Source organism: Garra rufa, chromosome 14, assembly GCF_049309525.1.
Source record: "Garra rufa chromosome 14, GarRuf1.0, whole genome shotgun sequence".
NCBI lineage: Eukaryota > Metazoa > Chordata > Actinopteri > Cypriniformes > Cyprinidae > Garra > Garra rufa.
In genome coordinates, this window is record NC_133374.1 from 209585 (window position 1) to 237226 (window position 27642).

The window sequence follows — 27642 nt, forward strand, 5'->3', positions numbered from 1 at the left end:
CTTCTCCTGAAAGTAGTGGAACTTGACGATTAATGGCCGCGGGGCATCCCCATCCTTTGGTCTCGGTTGCAGGCTCCTGTGCGCGCGATCGAGCGTCGGCGTATAGTCAAGGGCGAGCGCTTCCTTCAACAATTCAGCTACGGCTTTCTCTGGTCTTATATTCCCAAATCCCTCTTCGACTCCAACTAGTCTGCAGTTATCTCGTCGTTGCCGGGACTCCAAATCTTCGGTCTTATCTGCCAGCCGAGTGACTTGTGCAGTCAGCGCATTGACTTTAGCTTCCAGAGTTACATTCCGATTAGCCTGGTTGTTAGCTTCCTCCTCGAGGTCGCCAATGCGGGTTGAAAATGTGGCGTTTTGTGTCTGTACTTCTCCAATTACCTTCGTGAATTCTGCGTGCACATTTTGGATTTCTTCCCTTAAATCACTCGCCAGGCTGTCTATTTTCTTGTGCAATTCACCTGCAGCCGCCGCTACTGACGACTCGATCCTGGACAGCACGCTTCTTTCCGTTTGTTTTATGGCAGCCATGATTGCGTCGAGATCCGACCCTGACCCCGCTTCCGCGCCTGGGTCCGTGTCAGACAAGCCTGAGGCTTCAGGCCCTGGCTTCGGTTTATGAGATTTGGGCATTATGAGCAGCTTTCACTCTTATTTTTTTCTTTTTAATTCGAGGCTAAGTCTTTAGAAACCCGTTCGCACCGAACAAGACAGGAAGGGGAGAATGAAAATTAGATTAATGTTCAATCTAAGCAGAGCTCGAAAAAGTACGTCTTCACATGTCGCTGCTCAGCTCCGCCCCTCTAAATTAATACTTTTTAAAGTTTTTAATACTCTAATCAACATTGGCATGGACAAATATGGATGCTTTAAGCAAATATGTGTTTATTATCAGTGAAACCATACTCGACATGAAGACTAACTTGTTTCAAATGTCATAGATGTTTTTCAAATAACTTGTTCATGTCTATTAGACACATGAAAAAAAGAACAAACACCAGGTTCCCATTACTTCTCTTTCTTTGCACTGAGCAATTTACTTCCACAAGCTTGTTTATATTATTTGCCGGACAGGGCAGCTCACTTCTTCTGAACATGCAAAATCTACATTTATTATTACATTTGTTTGCCTCTAGGTGCCCACATACTGTCATTTGATGCAGCCAAGTTCTCAACAAAACTGTTTCCATTGTTTTGATGAAGTATTTTTGTTATCAGACAACCAAAGTAATATGAAATAATAACTGGAAAAAAAATCCTGAATTATGATCATGATTCAATCACTGAAAAGAATCATTTACCGGCATCTGGACATAAGTCACTATTCCCTGCATTATTATCGTTGTTTTTAACTTCCTGTCTGAATTCCTTCAGGATCCTTTGACTTTTTAGGAGTTTACCCGTTTAAAGTTATGTGATCGCAAAAACCTGCTTCTTTTTTTTAATGTATTGTTTTGGTTATAATGTACTGATTGGAGAGCCTGGTCTCATGCAAATGCGCACTAGTACGACTTTCTGTTTCTATTTGGCGTGCTATTAATAAGCTGAAATTAACTTTGGCGTGCATATGATATGCAATTAAGCATGTGTTTGACGTGCATATAATACGCCGTTTTCGCGTGCATACTCGTATGTGGCTTTACGCATCAACCCCACAGCAACAATCCTAACGTACACCGACTCCGCTTGCATTCATTAAATATGCCAGAAGTGCCGGTACGCATGAAAAAGTGCAGGTACGCAAAAGGATAAAATACAGAAGTGCCTGCGTACTGGCCCACTTCAAGCACTGGAATGACCATAACATCTGTTTTAACTGAAAGCGCTGCTCCTCTGCCGCTCGCTGAACAGAGCAGACGCAGATATAAAGAGAGGGAGGTGCGCGCGCATTGGGAGACCTCGTGAAAACCGTAAAACCGGAGAGACTATATTAGGTTTGTCCAATTATGTGTTTATGTATTGTTGCTAGACACTTTTCGCTAGGTTGGCAACACTGTGCATCCATTTCTTTAACTATGGGCTACGTAGTGGGTCAAACAGAAAATGCGCGCTGCGTTAATCCCGCGTTAATAAAATTAGTGCCGTTAAAATTAATTTGCGTTAACACGCTATTAACGCGCTAATTTTGACAGCCCTAATATATATATATATTTTTTATTTTATTGACCAAATATTTAAGTTTGTCATGTATATTTTTTTCATTCAATCAGATAACATTTTACTTTTGAGGTAAATAACAAAAAATACGTATACACTGTAATTATGAAACAAAGCGACATATTTGTACTAGACAAACAACATTTACACAAACTGAGAAATACAAGAAGTGTTACGTTGTGCTCCCCTAATCATAAAGCTGCACATGAATGAGGTAAAATATGGGTAGCGCTAGAGCCTACATGTGTATTTTTTTTTTTTTACATTTTTCATTTATTATTATTATTATTATATTTTATTATTGTATTTTACCTTTATTTATATAGTGCTTTATACAAACCAAGACTCTTTCTTTGAAAAAGCTTTTTCTCGATGCAAAAAAAAAAAAAAAAAAAAAATCTGCCGTAAAACATTTAGTAATTTTCTGGCTTTTTTTTTTTTTTTTTTCTTTTAAATACACCATGCTTGCACCCAAACTGAATAATTAAAACACATTTATATCTTCTGTAGCCTAGGCCTACATATTTTGGATTTTTTTTCTTTTGATTACGATTCTTGTTAAACTCACTAGACATGCGTATTATATGTGCATTTTAAGCTTGTTCCATGCATTTTATAAAATTTTGTGTTAAATCATATTTATTTTGACCATCAAAAGTGTACTGTCCCTTTATTTGAGCATGAGCAGTGCAGCAAAAATAGACTCGGCGCCGAAACTATCGCCGAAAAAAATACGCGCTGCTCACGCTCTGCTCACGCTTGCGGTGTGAAACGGGCCTTAAAGAGCCAGACAGCCGTCCGCGGCTACAGATAACTATTGTTCTTAAATGTTTAACCCTTAAAGAGCTAGAACATTTTTGGGGCACCTGAGGCACCTGTATATTTCTTTGTTTTTTTCAGACCTATTCTAGGATATATTGTCATATATCATTATAAACATAAGAACTTAGCTAATTTAAAATTACAATTTCCCCTTTGTTTTCTCTAAAAATGAGTGAAATTCCAGAATTTTAGGAAAAACACTAGCAACAACTGGGTGTTTTTTACTGTGTACTCAAACAAAAACTCCTGAAGTTTGGATTTTTTCTTTAGAAATTTCTATTTAGGTGTTTTACACTTCCAAATAAAATATTGTCTATATATAACATTATAGCCATTCATTACAATATTATTATAGGCGCTTTTCAGTGAAAATCAGGCCTATTTAGTTGATTGACAATATAGATCTGTCCAAAAATGTTTCAGGAGACTGCTAGAATAGGTCTGAAAAAAACAAAGAAATTATTATTTTAGTTAATAATATTAATTATATTATTAGTAGTAGTGGTAATAGTAGTAATCAAATTATAAAAATAAAATAATTATATTATTTAATAATGTAATAATATTTAATAGTATTTATATTTAATATTTATAAAAAATTAAATATATATATATTTTTAATAATGACAGTAATATTTTATTTAATAATAATAATTATAATATTACTAATATTTATTATTATTTTTATTTACTGTTATATAACAACAGCACAATTACAATACAAATATTCATTTACAATACTAACATTCACATTTTTTAAATGTTTTTTTTAAAGAAGTCTCTTCTGCTCATCAAGCCTGCATTTATTTGATCCAAAGTACAGCAAAAACTCTTTTGAAATATTTGTATTATTAAAAATAACATTTTTCTATTTGAATATATTTTAAAATGTAATTTATTCCTGTGATTTCAAATCTGAATTTTTAGCATAATTACTACAGTTTCATAATTATTTAAATTTTTTGATTTGCTTTTAAAAAACATTATTATTGTGTTGAACAGCTGAGTAGAATTTATTTCAGGTTTCTTTGATGAATAGATAGTTGAAATAGAAATCTTTTGTAACATTATAAATGTCTTCATCATCACTTTTGATCAGTTTTAAGCATCCTTGCTACATAAAAGCATTAATTCATAAAATTTCTCCAAGCTTTTGAATGGTATAGTGTATAAAGTTACAAAAGCTTGTTATATCAGATAAATTGATTTACTCATCAAAAGATCCTGAAAATAATGTACTCAACTGTTTTAAAAATTGATAATAATAATAATAATATAAAAAAAAAAAACAGCAAATGAGCATATTAGAATGATTTCTGAAGGATCATGTGACACTGAAGACTGAAGTAATGATGCTGAAAATTCAGCTTTGATCACAGAAATAAATTATATTTTAAAATATATTCAAATAGAAAGCAGTTATTTTAAATAGTAAAAATATTTACATTTTTTACTGTTTTCACTGTATTTTGGATCAAATAAATGCAGGCTTGGTGAGCAGATTAAAAATCTTACTGTTCAAAAACTTTTGACTGGTAGTGTATAAACCAAATAATAATAATAATAATGTATTCTCATTGTTAGAATAAATAAAAAAAATTACTCTTCAACTGGCAGGTAACACTCTTTCAATATGCTCATCAGTGCTAATTTTTACTCTCATTTGGCACTTGGCGAGTGTTAATTTTAGGCATTGTGTGATTATACCTGCTATTTTTAAAAGCTTTAAATGTTGCTGATCCAATCAGATTTTAGCACCGTTTAGTCGCACTAACTGAGGTGTTGAGGTGTGAATTCTCGACCTTTCATGTGTAAAATCAGCTCTAGCTCTGAACGTCAACAGCAAACACATGCTTGCAGAGTTGTTCTCTAATTAGCTTTCAGAAAAAATAAGACAGTCGCTATGTGTCGCATGTAATTGACCATTCTCAGTAAGGTAAGTGTCATTAGTCTGATGCTAATGAACGTGCTGCTTGATTATATTCTAATAAAGCAGGCATAAACAAACAATCATTAGATTGGCCTGTGAAAATAATTCACCGCCGTTTTCTGGTGCCGTGACCCGGGTTTGCAATTTCTCTTCATCTTATTTATTTATTTGCTGTGTCAGTATATATCGTCCAGCAGTAAACATGGGAATATTTGTGGTCATTCTAGTGTGTGTTTACGGGCCGCTGAACTGCATCCGTGCACAAAGTCAGATGACGGTCATGTTTTAAGTAAATGAATCACTGGCTCCATCCCAGCATCCGACCGACACGCTCATGATTTCTGCTCTTCTCTTCAGCTTTCGCATTCCGTTAATGAACACAGGGAAGGTGCAAAATCTCAACAGGAAGACTAGAGTCACATGCTGTCTTGAAAGAGAGACTTGACAGGGAAAGAAAATGTACTAAAAGTAGAAACCATGAAATATGAAACGTGAAAATAATTGTGTTAACACTCAGTCAGCACCACAAGCAACAAAACTATATCAATCCCATTCAAATCAATGAAAGTGTCTATGCAACTTGTATTAAAGAAAGATTCGTAGTGATATCATTGCTTTTAGTATTTTTCATTTTCCAATTAACTCTCCCAATGCATTCAGGTCAGTTTAGACCTGAGAGAAGTACATTAAACTTTATTTTAAAAATGCATAGTACATTGGAAATGTCTTAAGATTATCAAAATGCACATTATTTTATAAATAATGTTTTAAGAGGTATAAGTATTTAAAAAAATAGTAATATATTTTGCCTTTTGAGGCTTCAGGAGTTGGATGAATTTCAAAAACACTTGTGTAAATTATTTTTAGCCTATTTTACCGTATATCACACACTTTTGGGACTGAATTTAACTCCGCTGCCATAGAACCACTGCAGAAATTGATGAAAAATTTATCTTTTTCATCTGAAAGTCTGCGTTAATGCAAGAAAAATTTATATATCATTAGAAAATATTTTAATATGTAGGTTTTTTTTTTAAAGTTAGGGTGTTTTGAGCAGTCATGAGTCAGAAGGGCAAAATAATTTAAATAAATAAAAGTCAATGGTAATTCTCATTTTTTATCTTCATATAAATTTCACACAATTATATATTCAAATAGTAATTCTCACAAATGTTCATAATATGTTTATCTTGCATTGCACCAATTTTGAAAGAAGTTCGCAATTTTTGTGATGTATTTCCCATATATCACACACCATTGGGACTGGATTTAAATCTGCTGCCACATATGAACCACTGTAAATTGATCTTTTTCATCTGAAAGTCTAATTTTATGCAAGTAAAATTAATATATTTTGTTTAAAACCATTTCAATATGTAGGTTTCATAAAGTTAAGATGTTTTGAGCAGTCATGAGTGACAAGAGCAAATGAATTTAATTAAATAAAAGTCAATGGTAATTCTCATTTTTATCTTCATATAAATTTCACACAATTATATATTCAAATAATAATTCTCACAAATGTTCACAATATGTTTTTCTTGAATTGCACCAATTTTAAAAGAAGTTCGAAATTTTCGTGATATATTTCCGATATATCACATACTTTTGGGACTGGATTTAAATCTGCTGCCACATATGAACCACTGTAATATGACACATTGATCTTTTTCATCTGTAAGTCCAAGTTTATACAAGAAAAATTATATATTTTATTTAAAACCATTGCAGTATGTAGGTTTCATAAGGTTGGGCTGTTTTGAGCAGTCATGAGTCACAAGCGTAAAGGAATTTAATTAAAGTCAATGGTAATTCTCATATTATATCTTCATATAAATTTCACACAATTATATATTCCAATAGAATTTCTCACAAATATTCATAATATGTTTATCTTGCATTGCACCAATTTGGAAAGAAGTTCTCAATTTTTTAATGAACAAAATAGAGGTTAATGTAGTAAAAACACGATAACCTCATGAAATGTGTTAAAAGATTCCTAATAATATCATTGTTCACTTTTTATTTTCCAATTAACCCTCCCTATGCATTCCAGTCAGTTTTGACCTGGAAGAAGCACATAAAAATGTATAAAAATGCACAGTTTTTAGTACAGGAAAAAGATATTGGATATGCACAATGATTATCGAAACACACATCATTTATTTTTTCCTGATTTTGAAAAATTATGTTTTGAGCAATATAACCATTTTAAAAATAGACCTTTTGTACAGTGTTAGATGAGTTTCAAAAGCACTTCTGTAAATTATACTTAAACTATTTCCCATATATAACACACTTTGGGTCTGAATTTAATCCGCTGCCACATATGAACCACTGCAGCATTAAAAATTTAACTCAAAGTTTATTCAAGTAAAATTCATATATTTTGTTTAAAACCATTTCAATATGTAGGTTATATAAGGTTAGGGTGTTTTGAGCAGGCATGAGTCCCAAGTGCAAAGGAATTTAATTAAATAAAAGTCAATGGTAATTCTCACATCATTTGTTCATATAAATTTTATGCAATGATGTATTCAAGTAAAATTTCTCACAAATATTCATAATATGTTTATCCTGAATTGCACCAATTTTGAAAGAATTTCTACATTTTGGTGACATATTTCCCATTTATCACACACTTTGGGACTGAATTTAACTTTGCTGCCACATTTAAACCACTGCAGCATTAAAATGTATCTTTTTCACCTGAAAGTCCAAGTTTATGCTAGTAAAATTCATATATTTAGTTTAAAACCATTTCAATATGTAGGTTATATAAGGTTAGGGTGTTTTGAGCAGTCATGAGTCACAAGCGTAAAGGAATTTAATTAAAGTCAGTGGTAATTCTCATATTATATCGTCATATAAATTTCACACAATGATATATTCCAATAGAATTTCTCACAAATATTCATAATATGTTTATCTTGCATTGCACCAATTTGGAAAGAAGTTCTCAATTTTTTAATGATCAAAATAGAGGTTAATGTAGTAAAAACATGATAACCTCATGAAATGTGTTAAAAGATTCCTAATAATATCATTGTTCACTTTTTATTTTCCAATTAACCCTCCCTATGCATTCCAGTCAGTTTTGACCTGGAAGAAGCACATAAAAATGTATAAAAATGTACAGTTTTTAGTACAAGAAAAATATACTGGATATGCACAATGATTATCGAAACACACATCATTTATTTTTTCCTGATTTTTAAAAATTAAGTTTTGAGCAATATAACCATTTTAAAAATAGACCTTTTGTACAGTGTTAGATGAGTTTCAAAAGCACTTCTGTAAATTATACTTAAACTATTTCCCATATATAACACACTTTGGGTCTGAATTTAATCCGCTGCCACATATGAACCACTGCAGCATTAAAAATTTAACTCAAAGTTTATTCAAGTAAAATTCATATATTTTGTTTAAAACCATTTCAATATGTAGGTTATATAAGGTTAGGGTGTTTTGAGCAGGCATGAGTCCCAAGTGCAAAGGAATTTAATTAAATAAAAGTCAATGGTAATTCTCACATCATTTGTTCATATAAATTTTATGCAATGATGTATTCAAGTAAAATTTCTCACAAATATTCATAATATGTTTATCCTGAATTGCACCAATTTTGAAAGAATTTCTACATTTTGGTGACATATTTCCCATTTATCACACACTTTGGGACTGAATTTAACTTTGCTGCCACATTTAAACCACTGCAGCATTAAAATTTATCTTTTTCACCTGAAAGTCCAAGTTTATGCTAGTAAAATTCATATATTTAGTTTAAAACCATTTCAATATGTAGGTTATATAAGGTTAGGGTGTTTTGAGCAGGCATGAGTCACAAGTGCAAAGGAATTTAATTAAATAAAAGTCAATGGTAATTCTCACATAATTTCTTCATATAAATTTCATGCAATGATGTATTCAACTAAAATTTCTCAAAAATATTCATAATATGTTTATCTTGCATTGCACCAATTTTGAAAGAATTTCACAACTGTTTAATGTTCAAAATTGAGGTTAATGTTGTAAAAAACATGACGATTACACTTTAAAACACTTAAATCTTTGCACACTGTGTTGTGCTACAGTATGCAAAGTTGATGACGGTCGGCAAAAAGATGCATACTGTAAATGCATTGGTCAGGCTAATCCTTATGGATATAATCAAGCACTTTCCTCAATTGTTTCCCACTGAACTCCAAAATTCAACATAATATGAATGCCAAATGCATGAGATTGGTTAAGATCAGTATATCTGTGTGTGGTTTGGTTTATCACCTGCTCTGGCTGGTTGGCGTTGGCTAGCGGCGTGACCATCCATATGATGTAGAGATTATTGAGGGCGGCGCTGGTGGTAAATGTACAGGGCAGGACGGCCGCCTGACCTCTGGCCACCTGAACGCTGCTCTGGCTCACCGTCACTTCCAGCGCTCGAACACACACTGAAGAAAAAATACACACATACACAAGTCAAACAACTGTTTTAAACACACCAAACTTAGCCAACAGAGTAAAATATACACACAACATTGAATTGACATTGGATAAATCAAGCGGAAGAAATGCCAGCTGGGTAAAAACACAAAGTCACATCCTGTTTTGATGGTGTGATTAGGTCAAACAATCACCACGTCAAATGATACACACTCACGGCTCATGTTTGCATGAGCTAAACACATTAAAACCTCTTAAACTGGGTTACGTCCTCAGAGGTCTGTGGGTGTTATCTGAACTCTGGCTCATTACGAACCGCAATCAAAATAGATCATCTATAAACATGTGATTTCACCAGGTGTGCGGCTATATTTAATGCTATTTATGGTTATATTGTTCATTTAAAAAAAAGCAGAGCGTCATGAATTCATGAATCTGATTGGATTAGCATCTGCATGTACAGCACAATGCCTCTAATTAGCAGAGATGAACGGGATTGTGTTTCCCACAGCCTTGTTAACACAATATCACATGATTATCATCCGGCCAATCACGTGGGAGGAAGTCGGATCCTCACCAGCTGCAAGTCATTAGTGCAACAGGGCAAACTGCATTCTACTTAAAGGAACAGTTCACCTAAAAATGAAAAATGCAGCATTCCATCACTGGAGTGAATGGGTGCCGTCAGAATGAGAGTCTAAACAGCTATAAAAAAATCCACTCCAGTCCATCGGTTAACATCTTGAGTAGCCAAAAGTAATGTGACTCTCATTCTGACGGCACCCATTCAGTGCAGAGGATCTGTTGGTGAGCAACTGATGAAATGCTGCATTTCTTCAAATAAGTACATTTAAATGTATTTTAAAACTGCATAATACATTGGATATGTGTAAAATACAAAATACACATAATACATTTTTTTAAATGATGTTTTAAAAGATAAAACCATTTTATAAAATAGTAACATCTTTTGCATTCTGGGTCAATTTTGAGCTGGGAATCAACTGAGGCTTTAAGCATGATGTTATTTACACCTTTTGTGCGCCTATGGAGTTAGATGAGTTTCAAAAATACTTCAAAAGCAGCATTCCATCACTGGGGTGAATGGGTGCCGTCAGAATGAGAGTCCAAACAGCTAATAAAAACATCCAAAAGTAATCCAATCCAGTCCATCAGTTAACATCTTAAGTGGCCAAAAGTAATGTGACTCTCATTCTGACGGCACCCATTCACTACAGAGGATCTGTTGGTGAGACAGTGATGCAAAGCTGCATTTCTCCAAATCGGATGAAGAAACAAACTCATTGGATACCCTGAGGGTGAGCACATTTCAGCCTGTTTTCTTTTATGGGGGAACTATTCCTTTAAGAGAAATCTTAAAGGACTCTGAATGTAACGAATGCATTTCACAGATCATAATTACAGCCAAGCTAAAGTGAATCCACAAAGGATCCTCACACATAATCTCAGTGCTGTGGATGGTGTTGTAATCCTGTTTCATACAGTAGTGCTCAAAGCCCAGCAGACTACAGCTGCATTCTGTCAGTCAAATTAAATACTCGCAGTACTCTACTAACGAAGATTAATAAAACTGACATTTACAGTATTTGTTATGTATAACTCATGCATTTCAAATGCATTCAAATTATGACTGAAATGCCTGCAACTGTTTAAAAAGCATGCAGTATGTCTATGAAAAAAGAGCAGTATCTTTTTAAAAAGAAAAAAGAAGAAAAGAGCAGTATGCATGAGTCACATGATCTCACTGTGTAATTCAAATTGTCTCCTTTGAAATCAAAACACTACAGTAAATGCAAAAATTGCAAACTTTAAAATATTTTACTTAAATGCATTCTAGTAAAATATTTTAAAAATGTTTTAGTAATTATATCACCTAATTATATTATCACCTTTGAAGAAAAAAATGATAAATGGAATAAATAAATAGAATAAAATTATTAAAATAATAGATTATAAAAAAATTACAAGTAAATTTAGTATAAAAATTCAAAAAAAAAATCACTGTTGGCAGTCTGATTAAACAATCAAAAAAATACAAAAAAAAAAAAAATACAAAATACACATAAATAGAATAAAAATAATTAAAAAAACAGATTATAAAAAATTTAAGTAAAATATTACATTTACAATGTAAATGGTCACATTATCACCTTTAAAATAAAAATAATAAATGGGAAAAAAATAAAATAAAATCATTTTAAAAATATTAAAATAGAAAAAATATTTAAAGGTGAAAATTAAATGGTCACATTATTTATCACCTTTAAAATAAAAATGATAAATGCAAATAAATAAAAAATAAATAGAAATAGAATACAATTATTAAAAAAAATGTTAGATTATTAAAAAAGTAAAATATTTATTTTGCAACATGAATGGTCACATTAATTATCACCTTTTAAATAAAAATGATACATGCAAGAAATAGAATAAAATAATTACAAATTATTTAATTATTCAATTATTTTAAAAAATTTAAGTAATAATTTTTTTCAAGAAATTGATAAAATTGTAGTTGATAACAGTTCATTTCTTACAATGCAAATGGTCACAGTAATTATCACCTTTGAAATAAAAATGACAAATGCAATAAATAAATAAATAAAATAAAAATAAAAAAATTGAATAAAATTATTTGAAAAACATTAGATTATTTAAAAACTTTATAGTAATATATTTTGTATAAAATTTAAGTGTAAAAGTTAATTTCTTCCTACTTCCTACAGGGTCACATTAATTATCACCTTTTAAATAAAAATGATAAATGCACAAAAAACCTTTTTGCATTTTTAATTGCAAAAGTGCATGTAAAATGCATGACAAAAATGCAGTCTGATCACACAATTGAATCAATAAATATTACCTTTAAATTAAAAAAAACATTTTTCATTTGCTGTAAAAATACATAAAAAATGCAGAAGAAACTAATTCAAATTATAGCTAATATTGTTGTTCATTGGTCACAGTGGAAATAGAAATGATCAACTTTGAAATAAAAATGAAAAAAAAAAAAAAAAATCCCCCATTTTTATTTTAGTGTAAAAATGCATTACATTTCAGTCAGGAAAACTGATGTCAAAAATGTAGATCATATTGTTTACAGTTCATTTCTTACAATGTAATTCAAATTTTTTTTTTTTTGCATTTTTAATTTAGTGTAAAAAAAAGCATTAAAAATGCATCCTGCATTGTTCATTTGTCAAAATGCAAACGGAAGATCAAACTATTTTGATCAAACAAAATAGTAAAAATAATTTTTTTACAAACAAAAATTACCATCTTTGAAATATAAAATACTAAAAATGTTTGGCATTTTTATTTACATGCAAAAATGCATTAACTTTTGTCAGTCTGCTCAAACAATAAATCAAGAAACTAAAACTGTAGCTGATGTTGCTTACAGTTGATTTGTTACAGTGGAAGGTCAGATCAAGTGCACTGCATTGTGGGATACAGTATCTCACACTGTGTGCTCTGTTGCAAATGGCATATTTTGGCAAATGTAGAAGGTCATCTGGGTATTTTTTCATGCATTGGATACTACAGAAATAGTGGGAGTATTCTTTTCCATATATAGCCCCAGTGAGGAGTGCTGTATTGTTCAATGTGTCTCTACCCGACTTCTCCAGAGAAAAACAGCATCCGTCTCTCCGCGGGCTGCCGGGAGTAAAAGAGCTCTCTGACACCTGCTTAGTGTGTTTCTGTATTTATGGAGAGGAGCTCCTGTCTCCATCGCTCGCCTTTAATTGGGAAAGTCACCTCGCTGGGCCTGGAGTCTCCTGCAGGGGTTTGGGAGAGAGCAGCCGCTCCGCTCCTTCACTCCACTAATGTCAACATTTGTGTTTATTAATGCAGGAGAGACCGCCCCAGAGACACACAGAGAGAGAGAGAGGAAGAAAGGAGAGAAGGAGGTGAATCTGTCCATCCATCTCATTCTTAAGGACTCTCTCTCTTTCTTGCTTTCTCTTCCTTTCTCTTTGTATGAATGTGTTCTAGTGAACAATTCAAGCATCTGCACATAATGAACACAGACAAGGTCATCTGTGATCGTCTTTAATGAGAACTGATTATGAATGAAACTCGATTATGTTTCAGAAAAATGTAATATTTTAAATATAAAATAGGAATACATTTAAATAAGACAAAATAGGAATAAATATAAATAAAATGTAAAATAGAATAAAATATAAAACAAGAGTAATTAAATCAAATATTAAAAGATAAATAAGAAATAAAAGGAAAATGTTAAATAAATAAAATTAAATTAAATAAATAAATAAAATGTAAAACAGAATAAGATAATAGTAAATATAAATTAAAAATAAAACAAAAAAAAATAAGATTTAAAATAAGGGTTATTATAATTAATAAAAAAATATGATTAAACAATAATAAAAAAGGAAATGTGAAATAAGAATAAATATAAATAAAATATAAAATACAATATAAAATAAGTTAAACTATATAAATAAAATATAAAAAAGAATAAATAAGATTCGAAATAAGAGTTCATATATAAATAAAATCTGAAATAGAATAAATGAGATATAAAAGAAGAATATAAATAAAAAATAAAAAAGAATAAGTGAAATGTAAAATAAGAATAATTATAAATAAAATATAAAATAAGCTATAAAATAAGAGTAAATATATATACATATATATATTATATATATAAAGATATGAGACAAAATAAGAATAAATATAAATAAGATATTAAACAAAATAAATTAGATCAAAAATGCAAGAACTAGAAATGCTCTAATTTCAGATTTTAATAAAACCAGAAGAACTTAATGAAGTTATTTAAAGGTTAATTTTGAAATGAGCATTGTTATTTTCTAATAAACACATCTGATTATAATCAGATGAACCAGAAAGCAGCATTATTACACAGAGCTTCCTCAAAACTGAACATGAGGGTCAAATCAAAAAATGGTGTACATACTGAAAATAAATAATCATATCATGCTGGGTATCTTCTGTATAGCACTGCTTGCCCTGGACAACATTCGAGACAGATTGAAGTGTGTGTGTGTTAAAATCTGAACTGAGCTGAACTGATCCAAATTCAGAGACAGATGGAAACGTCACCATCAGTGTTTCTTTAATATGAGTTCACACGTCCTGAACAAACACAGCACACCTTTAATCAAACCTCTGGTGCGCTGAAATCAACAGCAGGCCTGTCAACCTGCATACAAATAAACCAGCATCATTCTGACGGCTGTGTGCGCTTCTTTAATATCTCACCGCTCAAATCAGATCCTCTAATACTGAGGGTAATGGCAACAAACTGAACCGAACCCAACTACGCCATTGGTCAGTCAAACAGATAGCCCCGCCCCCAAACCAACTCCATTGGTTGAGACAAAAGTTTACATTTTTAGAACATGTAGAAGATGTTCTGCACAATATTATTTAGTCACTTATGTGTTAAAGCGACACTCAAACCTCATGCTCCCTTCAGAGGGTCACTGGCACATGTTTACACACACACACACACACACACACACACACACACACACATGTTTGTTTTTGTGAATTGTGGGGACATTCCATAGACGTAATGGTTTTTATACTGTACAAACCGTACTTTCTATCACCCTACACCTTCCCTACACCTAAACCTAGCCCTCACAGGAGACTGTGCATATCTTTAGATTCTCAAAAAAACGTATTCTGTATGATTTATAAGCCTTTTGAAAAGTGGGGACATGGGCAATGTCCTCATAAGTCACCCTTTCCTTGTAATACCTATGTCATACCCATGTTATTACACACATTTGTGTCCTGATATGTCACAAAAACATGCCCACACACACACACACACACACACACACACACACACACTCTCTGGCCATGTTTACAGGATGCTGATCATAGCAAAAAGCCACCTGTTCACTTCGTATCATGAAAGAGAACAAAAAAATCAACAGAACATGAACATTTCTGAAGGATCATGTGACACTGGAGACTGAAGAGTAATAATGCTGAAAATTCAGCTTTGATCACAGGAATAAATTACATTTTAACAGATATTCAAATAGAAAACAGCTGTTTTAAATTATTGTTGCTTTTGTATTTTTTTTTTTATAAAACTAACATTTTGTTAATATTGTTGCTTTTTATATTTTAATCTTTTTTTATAAAACTGTGACATTTTGTTAATATTATTTTTGCTTTTTTATATTTTAATCTTTTTTATTAAACTAACATTGTTAATATTATTGTTTCTTTTTATATTTTAATTTTTTTTATTAAACTGTAACATTGTTAATATTATTGTTGCTTTTTATATTTTAACCTTTTTTTATAAAACTGTAACATTGTTAATATTATTGTTTCTTTTTTATATTTTAATCTTTTTTATTAAAATAACATTGTTAATATTATTGTTGCTTTTTATATTTTAACCTTTTTTTATAAAACTGTAACATTGTTAATATTGTTGCATTTTTATGTTTTAATAATTTTTTTTTATAAAACTAACATTTTGTAATTATTGTTTCTTTTTTATAATTTAATCTTTTTTTAAACTGTAACATTGTTAATATTGTTGCTAATTTATATTTTAATATTTGTTTTATATAAGACTGTTAATATTATTGCTGCTTTTTATATTTTAATTTTTTTTATAAAACTGTCAAATTGTTAATATTATTGTTTTTTATATTTTCATCTTTTTTATAAAAAATGTCAATATTGTTGCTGTTTAAAATTATTTTTTATGAAACTGTAACATTTTAACAGATATTCAAATAGAAAACAGCTGTTTTAAATTATTGTTGCTTTTGTATTTTTTTTTTTTATAAAACTAACATTTTGTTAATATTGTTGCTTTTTATATTTTAATCTTTTTTTATAAAACTGTGACATTTTGTTAATATTATTTTTGCTTTTTTATATTTTAATCTTTTTTATTAAACTAACATTGTTAATATTATTGTTTCTTTTTATATTTTAATTTTTTTTATTAAACTGTAACATTGTTAATATTATTGTTGCTTTTTATATTTTAACCTTTTTTTATAAAACTGTAACATTGTTAATATTATTGTTTCTTTTTTATATTTTAATCTTTTTTATTAAAATAACATTGTTAATATTATTGTTGTTTTTTATATTTTAACCTTTTTTTATAAAACTGTAACATTGTTAATATTGTTGCATTTTTATGTTTTAATAATTTTTTTATGAAACTGTAACATTTTGTAATTATTGTTTCTTTTTTATAATTTAATCTTTTTTTAAACTGTAACATTGTTAATATTGTTGCTAATTTATATTTTAATATTTGTTTTATATAAGACTGTTAATATTATTGTTGCTTTTTATATTTTAATTTTTTTATAAAACTGTCAAATTGTTAATATTATTGTTTTTTATATTTTCATCTTTTTTATAAAAATGTCAATATTGTTGCTGTTTAAAATGTTTATTTTTTATCTTTTTTTATGAAACTGTAACCTTTTGTTAATATTATTGTTGCTTTTTATATTTTAATGTTTTTTATAAAACTGTAAAATTGTGTTAATATTGTTTCTTTTCATATTTTAATATTTTGTTTTAAACTGTAACATTGTTAACATTTTTGTTTTTTATATTTTAATCTTTTTTTATAAAAATGTTAATATTGTTGCTGTTTAAAATGTTTATTTTTTATAAACTGTAAACATTGATAATATTATTATTAATTTTTTTATATTTTAATCTTTTTTTAACTGTAACATTGTAAATATTATGGTTGCTTTTTATATTTTAATATTTTTTATAAAACCATACAATTGTGTTAATTTTATTGTTTCTTTTTTATATTTGAATCTTTTTTATAAAACTAACATTGTTAATATTATTGCTTTTTATATTTTATGTTAATATCCTTGCTGTTTAAAATGTTTATTTGTTTTATAAACTTTAACATCGATTAAAAAAAAATATATTTATTTTTTTAAATCTTTTTTATAAAACTGACACATTGTCAATATTATTATTGCTTTTTATATTAAGTAAAATAGTTTTGAATGCAAAAACCAGTCAAATTTTAAGCGAATGCCTTAAAACAAGTAAAAAACATCTGTTAGTGGGGTTAGAAAAATAAATTTCATTCCAATAAAAAGCAAGATCATCTTTAAAGCATGAACTCAATTCAATTTGATCTTTTTCAACATCACCAAGACCAGTTTCAACCAAGTGCTGTTTTAATCCCAGTTTAGTGTTTTCTTAGGGATGTTAAATGCTTTTTGAATGCTGCTTAATGCTGACCAATCAGAGAGAGCACAGAAAACAGTTGTGAAAACATGGACTAACATTGTAGAGGTGTAAAACATGAGCTCTTTTAGTATGTTCGATCTTGTCCAGCGTTAACTGAATGAGCATCAGTAGCTGTCAGAGGTTTAGTCGCAGGAAGGCCCCGGTCCAGCGGGAGATCTCACTCCTCCTGATAGCCCAGGGAAGCTTCTTATCAGTGCGAAAATGAACGCGCCGTGAGTGAGAGAGGCTATTTTTATCCTCACAATATGGCTGCCCTGCCAAGCACCCTGGGATAGCGGCCAAACGCGACGAGGACGTGCCAGGTAACGGGCCACTACCTGCGGGAGAGATCTCTCATCACACCACGGCCACAATAACACCAGCGCACTCACACTACTATCAACTTCAGCTAAAACACACTCAATAGATGTGCTACCGATGAATAAAATCAACATGGAAATGAACGTGTTCTCAACTGATTTTATCTGGTTAAACAAAGGTTAAATAAAAAAAATAAATAAATAAAAACGTCATTTAATCTTGGGAGAGTTTGATGAGGTCTCTGATACTAAAAAGATACTTAAAGGACTCTATTCTACACCTTTACAATGTTAGTCAATGTTTCTTGCACCATCCTAGTTAAATTAACATCTGAGCATTTTAAGACTTTTTTGAGATATTTTGAATAAAGTTTGACTGATATTGATTTTTTAATAACTAATATCAATACCGATTATTGGTATGTTAGGTGTCTGATAACCAATATTTAATGTTTTACTTGTTTTTGTTCATTTTCATATTTTGTATCACAACAATAAAACCAACAAGAGGAACAATAATAATATTTGTAATATGTTAACAGTTTTATAAAAAAAATTAAACTATATATTATAACAATAAACATTATTAACATTTTTAGTTTTATTTAAAAAAGATACAAATGTAAACAAAAAGCAAAAATAATATCAAAATGTTAGTTAAAAAAATATTAAAATATAAAAAAGCAACAATTATATAAACAAAATGTTAAGTTTAAAAAATATTAAAATATAAAAAAGCAACAGTAATATTAATAAAATATATATATATATATATATATATATATATATATAAACAATAATATTAACAATTTTACAATTGTATCAAAAAGATTAAAATATTAAAAAACAACAATATTAACAAAATGCTACCATTTTATAAAAAAAGATTAAAATACAAAAATGTAACAATAATATTAACAAAATGTTAGTTTTATTAAAAATATTGTTGCATTTTTATATATTAACCTTTTTGATAAAACTGTAACATTGTGAATATTATTGTTTCTTCTTTATATTTTAATCTTTTTTATAAAACGGCAACATTGTTAATATTATTAATGTTTTTTAATATTTTAATCTTTTTTATAAAACTGCAACATTTTGTTAATATTATTGTTGCATTTTTATATTTTAATCTTAACAATGGTACAGTTTTATTAAAAAAAGATTAAAATACAAAAACTTAATAATATTAACAAAATGTTACAGTTTTATTAAAAAGATTAAAATATAAAAATGCAACATTAACAATGTTACAGTTTTATAAAAAATATAAAAATAAAAAGCAACAATAATATTAACAATATGTTACAGTTTAAAAAAAGAAGACTGAAATATAAAAAAGAAACAATAATTTTAATAAAATGTTAATTTTTATAAAAAAAAAGATAAAAATTTCAAAAAGCAACAGTAATAATAACAATGTTACTTTTTTATAAAAAAAGATTCAAATTTAAAAAAGCAATAATAATATTGCGTGTTTTAATATTAAAATATATTAACATTTAGTGCTAAATTTCAACCATGATTTTAAAAAAGCCTTAAATTGTGTATGATTCATTAGGGTAAAATATAATGATGTACAGAAGCAGACATCTTTCAAAAACGTGATAAAATCTTACCAACCCCAAACTTTTCAACACTAATGTATATTTTAGCATCATATGCAACATTTGAAACATGCCTGTGCTGCTGAAAAATGTTGCCTAGGTAGGCAGCTCCGTTTAATCAGTCAGTGAAGCAGGAAATGATGTCATCCAGTAAGTAAAGGTCAGTTATATGTTGAGAAGTTCAGTGAAGTTCAGTCTGTTCCTGCTTTGCACAATTCCACTTCAGCAAAAACTGATTCAAAGGTTATTCTTACACCTATCCTTTAGTCAGCTAAAACAGGCATCGCTTCATCAGTCCCTCCTACACCAGTTAAAAATACCCACTGATCTGAGACCTGTTTAACACAGACTCTTTCACTCCCAAATCAGCAATGTGATCCCTTTAATATCGTAATTGTGTCTCCTAAAGAGAAATTCGATTACATAGCTTCTCAGACCCCAGTAATCTTGGTTGTACCAATATATATTTCAGATATTTCAGATATACTTTTACAACACTATCAATATCTTTACTGCCATTCTTGATCAATTTAATCCATCCCTGCTGAATAAAAGTATTCATTTCTTAAAAAATAAACCTCTGAACAGTAGTGCATCCTTGTTCTGAAACATCAACTTTATCCTGTCATCTCCTAGACTCATTATACATGCATAAATTCTGCAAAGTACACAAATAAATCCTCACAACTAAAGCGTTCGATCAGCACTGCTCATATCAAAGACTCTGCAAACAGCCAATTACGACTAAATCTGGATCTCAGGCTGGTTTATTTCGGGTACAGACTAACGAAATACATCAGCACTTTCACTTTTAAGAAGAAACACTCGGGTGACCCCTGCCTGGCCGAGGTCTGCAAAGGTCAAAGGTCATGACCTGGTCGGAATGTTGACTGGTCGGAATTTAGAACAAAAGCTTTTTACAAAACTAGTGTAAAAAAAATTATCTTTCAATATAAAATATAAAAAACAATAATATTAACAATGTTACAGTTTTATAAAAAAGATTAAAATACAAAAACGTAACAATAATATTAACAAAATGTTATCGTTTCTATTAAAAAGATTATAAAAATGCAACAAAAAGAAAATGCAATGCAAAATAAAAAAATGCAACAACGATATTAACAAAATGTTACCGTTTTATTAAAAAGATTATAAAAATGCAATAAGAAAATGCAAAACAAAATAAAAACGCAACAATAATATTAACAATGTTACAGTTTTATAAAAAAGATTAAAATACAAAAACGTAACAATAATATTAACAAAATGTTACCACTTTATTAAAAAGATTATATAAATGCAACACTAAGAAAATGCAATGCAAAATAAAAAATGCAACAATAATATTAACAATGCTACAGTTTTATAAAAAAATATTAAAATTTAAAAAGCAACAATTATAGTAACAATGTTACAGTTTTATAAAAAAGATTCAAATACAAAAACGTAACAATAATATTAACAAAATGTTACCGCTTTATTAAAAAGATAATAAAAATGAAACAATAAGAAAATGCAATGCAAAATAAAAAAATGCAACAATATTAAAATGTTACCATTTTATTAAAAAGATTATAAAAATGTAACCATAAGAAAATGCAATGCTAAATAAAAAAAAGTTACAGTTTTATAAATAAATATTAAAATTCAAAAAGCAAAAATTATATAAACAATGTTATGGTTTTATAAAAAAAGATCAAAATATAAAAAAAGCAACAATAATGTTAACAATTTAACAGTTTTATCAAAAAGATTAAAATATTAAAAATGTTAAAATAATATTAACAAAATGTTACTGTTTTATTAAAAAGATTATAAAATGCAACAATAAGAAAATGCAATGCAAAATAAAAAAATGCAGCAATAATATTAACAATGTTACAGTTTATAAAACAGATTCAAATACAAAAACGTAACAATAATATTAACAAAATGTTACTGTTTTATTAAAAAGATTACAAAAACGCAAAAATATAATATGTAATGCAACATAAAAAAATGCAAAAATATAATATGCAATGCAAAATTTAAAAAATGCAACAATAATATTAACAATGTTACAGTTTACATAATTTTTTTTAAATGCAACAATAATATTAACAATGTTACAGTTTTATAAAAAAATATTAAAATTTAAAAAGCAACAATTATATTAACAATGTTATGGTTTTATAAAAAAGATTAAAATATTAAAAAGCAACATTAACAAAATGTTAGTTTGATAAAAAATGAATAAAATATAACAAAGCAACAATATTAACAAATGTTACATTTGTTATGTAACATTTGTAACATCAAAGTTGGGAGAATTTGTTTTATTTCAGTTTTCCTACTTAAATTTTATGGTTAATTCAATGCATTACATGACCTTTCTAAGTGAAAATAGTTTCAAAGTAAATCCTACATCACTTTTTTAATGTAGTCTAGCAAAAACAGGGCTTTTTGAGTTCCTACAGAGCAATGAAGAATTAACGACTACACGGAAACATCCAGCATGTAATAAATGTTATTTATGAGGATCCATTAGAAGTTTGTGATAAAGATGGATATATGTGTAATGCCAGATCTTCGACTCTCTCTCTCTCGGCCATGTGTAAGGATTTCTAATAAGGCTGTAATGGCAGCGCTGGGGGAAGATTATTACTTTTTTATTAAAGAGAATTGCTGCAGTGTTAAGAACCATGTGCTCCACTTTGATTTCTAAGAAACGGCTGCGCGAAAGTTTCGGAAGGCAGCTGCTGGTGCATTTGCCGTATTAGCATTTTTATCTTATTTTAATCGTGGTCTCCGCTCAAACACCTCATGTCGTCGACCGCTGGAACGCTTGTTTTGTGTGTTATGAATGCGTGCTGCGGTGTTGATCTGCTCTGTGTTTGCTTTGCTGCAGTGTGTAATGAGAGCCGTCCTCCAGCTTTGATTAATGACTTTCATTTACCAAACTCCAATCGCACTGGAAGACGTACTGTAAAGCTGTCGAGTAGAGAGAAGACAGTTTACAAGTGTTGTGTTGCTGAAGACGTGAGACAGATGTACATGTGCTTGTATGTGTCAATCAAAATGGTCCTTTAGACAGAATACACTGCAAAACTGATTTTCTTGTTTTCTAGTGCAAACATTCTTAAAATCAACATGCAATTACTTGAAGCAAAATGTACATTTTAAATCAAAAGCAAAATTGCTATTATAAAAAAAAAATAGTTCCTTGAAATAAAAAAAAATGCTGTCTGAAATAAAATTAAATAAAATATAAAAAACTTGATGTACTAAAATAACTCAAACTGAAATGAATTTAAATTAAAAAAAGATTACAGACGTTTAAAAAAAACAAAAACTAATAAAAATGACCAAAAATTTATAATATATTATTATAATATACTATATCGACAATTTTACATCAACATTTAAAATATACACATATTATATGTTGATAATATGTTGCTGATGTTACATATGTTGACATGATATCAGGTTTATTATGGTTTACTAAAACTATAAAAAAACACAAAAAAAACACAATACAACAATAAAAAACGAATCAAAAAAATATTCGTTTTTTATTGTTGTATTGTGTTTTTGTTATATTTTGTTTTTGTTTTTTATAGTTTTTTTATATAAAATATAAGAAGTAAACGTTCAAATAATTTTTTATTTTGTGTGAAAATAAAGTTAGAACATTGTAAGAAACTTTTTTGCAACCTTTAAATAACCTTACTTTATAAAATTTTATTTTACAGTGTGACATGCTATACATCTTAAATGTTTTTAATATACATTTTTATTATTTACTGTATTTTATTTCACAGTATAAATATAATTAAATATAATGTTACATAAATATAATCTAAAATTATTGTAAATTACATTTTTAATTTCTAATTTTTTTCTAATTATTTTATTTTACAGTGTGAAATGCATCTAAAATGTTTTAAAATTATTGTAAATTACATTTTAAATTTTTGAATTAAAATATAATAAAATTATATAAAATAAATCAAATAAACTTCATTTAATTTAGCTTAAATTGACATACTAAAATAACTAAAACTGAAATGACAATAAGTAAAAAAAGATTATAGTCATTTAAAAATCAATAATAAAATAATACAAAAACTGTATTATATTATTATAATATACTCTATGAACAATTATTATATGAACATATATAATATACACATATACACATATTATATATTGATAATATGTTGTTGATGTTACATATGTTGACATAATATTAGGTTCATTATGGTTTACTAAAACTATAAAAAAAAAAATCCAAAAAAGTACAATCCAAAACAACAATAAAAAACTAATTCAAAATAGTTTTTTTTATTGCTTTTTATTGCTATATATCTTTATATATATATATATATATATATATATATATATATGAAAAAAAAAAATCTCACTAATGAAGAACATATAAATTGACTTGTTAAGCTGCGTCTGAATCTACCCAAAATCAGTCTGAAGTTGGCTGTGCTGAACGTGACACGTCTCCGGCTGTCGAGCTCCTGTGTGCTGGAAGAAGATCAATACGCAACAGCAGAGGAGAAGGACTGGAATATAAAGAGACCATCGATCCAAACGAGTTACAGCAGGCCTTCAGAGCCAGGAGAGACGGACCACTTTCATCCAGAAACCAACAAACTACTAGAGCGCAAACACAACCTGTCAGGATTCTTATGTTCCTATAAAAACTATATAGAAACTATATGATGTATGCACTATGATAACTAAATAATCATTACAAATATTGAAAATGTACACATGCATTCATGCAAAAATGATGAGATAGTATAATGTTTTAATATTTTGTAATATATTAGTTATTATATTTATATATTTTTAGTTTTCATTTTTATTTTAGTTATTCATTTAGTTTTGTTTATGAATTTTTAGTATATAATTTTTTAATCTGTCTATATAGTTATTTAATAAAAAAAAATTGTAGCTATTTTAGCAGGTTTTTATTTTTAGCTATTTTAGTATGTCAAATTAAACTCCATTAAAATGAGACATGTTGACTTGGAAACTAGATAAAGACTTTACGAGTGAGTCATTGAATCATTAATTCATTTGATTCGTTTAAACACACCGACTCTGATTCCTTTAGTAATCAAGCAAGTGACTGACTTCACAAATGGGTCATTAAATCTTTAATTCATTTGATTCGCTCAAACACACTTACGAGTGAGTCACTAAATCATTAATTCATTTGATTCATTTAAACACTGACTCTGATTAATTTATTCATTCATCAAGTGACTGACTTTACGAGCGAGTCATTGAATCATTAATTCAGTTGATTTGTTCAAATACACTGACTCTGATTCATTTAGTAATGAAGCAAGTGACTGACTTTACAAGTGAGTCATTGAAACTTTAATCCATTTGATTTATTCAAACACACTGACTCTGATTCATTTAGTAATGACTTCATCTGATTCATTCAAACACTGACTCTGATTCATTTAATAATGAAGCAAGTGACTGACTTTACGAGTGAGTCATTAAATCTTTAATTCATTTGATTTGTTCGAACACATGAGTGAGTCACTGAATCATTAATTCATTTGATTCGCTCAAACACACTTACGAGTGAGTCACTAAATCATTAATTCATTTGATTCATTTAAACACTGACTCTGATTAATTTATTCATTCATCAAGTGACTGACTTTACGAGCGAGTCATTGAATCATTAATTCATTTGATTCGTTTAAACACACTGACTCTGATTCATTTAGTAATGAAGCAAGTGACTGACTTTACAAGTGAGTCATTGAAACTTTATTTCAAGTCATTCAAACACACACTGACTCATTGATTCATTAATTAAACTGAATCATTGATTCATTAATTCATTTGATTCGTTTAAACACTGATTCTGATTAATTTAGTGATGAAGCAAGTGACTGATTTACGAGCGAGTCACTAAATCTTTAATCCATTTGATTTATTCAAACACACTTACAAGTGAGTCATTGAATCATTAATTAATTTGATTTGTTCAAATACACTGACTCTGATTCATTTAGTAATGAATTCATCTGATTCATTCAAACACTGACGCTGATTCATTTAATAATAAAGCAAGTGACTGACTTTACGAGTGAGTCATTAAATCTTTAATTCATTTGATTTGTTCGAACACACGAGTGAGTCACTGAATCATTCATTCATTTGATTCGTTCAAATGAAGCAAGTGACTGACTTTACGATTGAGTCATTTATTCTTTAATTCGAGTCGTTCAAATACATTGATTCATTTAGTCATGAAGCAAAAGACGAGTGAGTAATTAAATCTTGAATTCATTTGATTTCTTTGAACCCATTGAATCATTAACTCATCGATTCATTCAAACACACTGACTCTGATTCATTTATTAATCAAGCAACTGACTGACTTTATGAGCCAGTCACTGAATCATTAATTCATTTGATTCAATTAAACACACTGACTCTGATTCATGTATTCATTCATTAAGTGACTGACTTTATGAGCAAGTCATTGAATCATTAATTCATTTGATTCATTTAAACACTGATTCATTTATTAATCAAGCAACTGACTGACTTTATGAGTGAGTCACTGACTCATTAATTCATTTGATTCATTCAAACACACTTACGAGTGAGTCACTGAATCATTAACTCATCGATTAATTCAAACACACTGACTCTGATTCATTTAACAATGAAGCAAGTGACTGACTTTACGAGGGAGTCATTGAATCATTAATTCCACCAATTCGTTCAAACAAAACAAGTAGCAAAACCACTGATTCATACTGTGGCCAGAGCAAAAACAGACTATATATAGGGTATATATAAATTCTACATAAATATAAAAAGATTTGATCACAAATGCACACTTCTTAAAATACGAAACTTATGAGCAAGCAAAGCCACTATTCTTTATTAATCCTGATTCAGAAGTTAATCAATACAGAGTCAAGCCTTTTCTCAAATGAATTATTGGCAATGTTTGCTCTCTAGAGGTCCGATCTCTAAATGCTCTCGACGGCATTCATAACCACAGCGAATTGCAAATAACGAGCACACAGCGCATGGGTGATGTATAACAGAACATGCCCGCTCTGATCATTAAGCCCCGAACGCTCATTAGACGAGATTCAGATGTTATGAATGAGGATTAAATCTGCGCTACGGCTGAAAATCATTAGCACTGATTCATACTGATACAATCGGACAGATCAGCTCCAGGAAAATGAGCTTGCCTTATTCAGTTTGTGTGATAAATATTCCATGATTTATATTCCAATAGATCTCCCTCATAAATATTTATGAGACAAAATGCCTGGGAAATGGAGGCAAATTGTTCAGGAGTTTGGAGAGCTCCTTATATGATATTGTATTCGAAATAAACGACCAAAGCACAGATTTAATCAAAAATTACTCACCGCCGGAGTCACACAGGCAAATCATTTCCTCAGTACTAACACAGAGAAAGATATAACTCCATCAAGTTATAAGGAGAAGAGTATATGACTGCTTAAAGACAGAGATGCTTAAAAAAGATAGAAAAATTACGTGAATATGAAAGTGAATCATTTTAAACAGATAATGTGATTTCTTAGTTTTCCCAGATTCACCTGGGATGCTTTTGAAGGGAGTGCTAGGGTAAAAGTTTAGAGAAAAACTGTTTAGAAAGTCTAAAAATAAATAAATAAATAATAAAAGTGGGATAAAAAAGATAAAAAAAAAAATGTAAATAAACACAAATTAAATTAAAACAAATAAACAAATTAAAATTATGGTAAATATAACAAATAAATAGTACTAAATTCAAGTAAAATAAATACTTTTATTATTTAAAAATATTATAAAATAAGTACAAAGATTTTGTAGTGAATAAATAATAATAAATACATTTGTCTTTCAAATTCTGATGAGGATTATTATATTTGATCATTACTCATAAAACCCCTGTTTTAGAACATTTAGTGACACAACTGAAATGATTTTTTAAACATTTTCTAAATGCATTTTTAAATTTTAATTTTATTTAAGAAACGTTTTTGTAATCATGACAAGAAAACTGGACATTTCAATGTTCTTT

At 29.0% G+C, this 27642-nt stretch overlaps 1 protein-coding gene across 1 annotated transcript in view; it reads right to left on the reverse strand.

Annotated features, from left to right (window-relative positions):
• igsf11 (immunoglobulin superfamily member 11) overlaps positions 1-27642 on the reverse strand; it is a 150111-nt gene that overhangs the window by 25493 nt on the left and 96976 nt on the right. The window contains exon 2 of the mRNA XM_073818249.1: positions 9197-9360. Coding sequence (XP_073674350.1) covers positions 9197-9360 — 164 coding nt within the window. The remainder of the gene's footprint in view (positions 1-9196; positions 9361-27642) is intronic.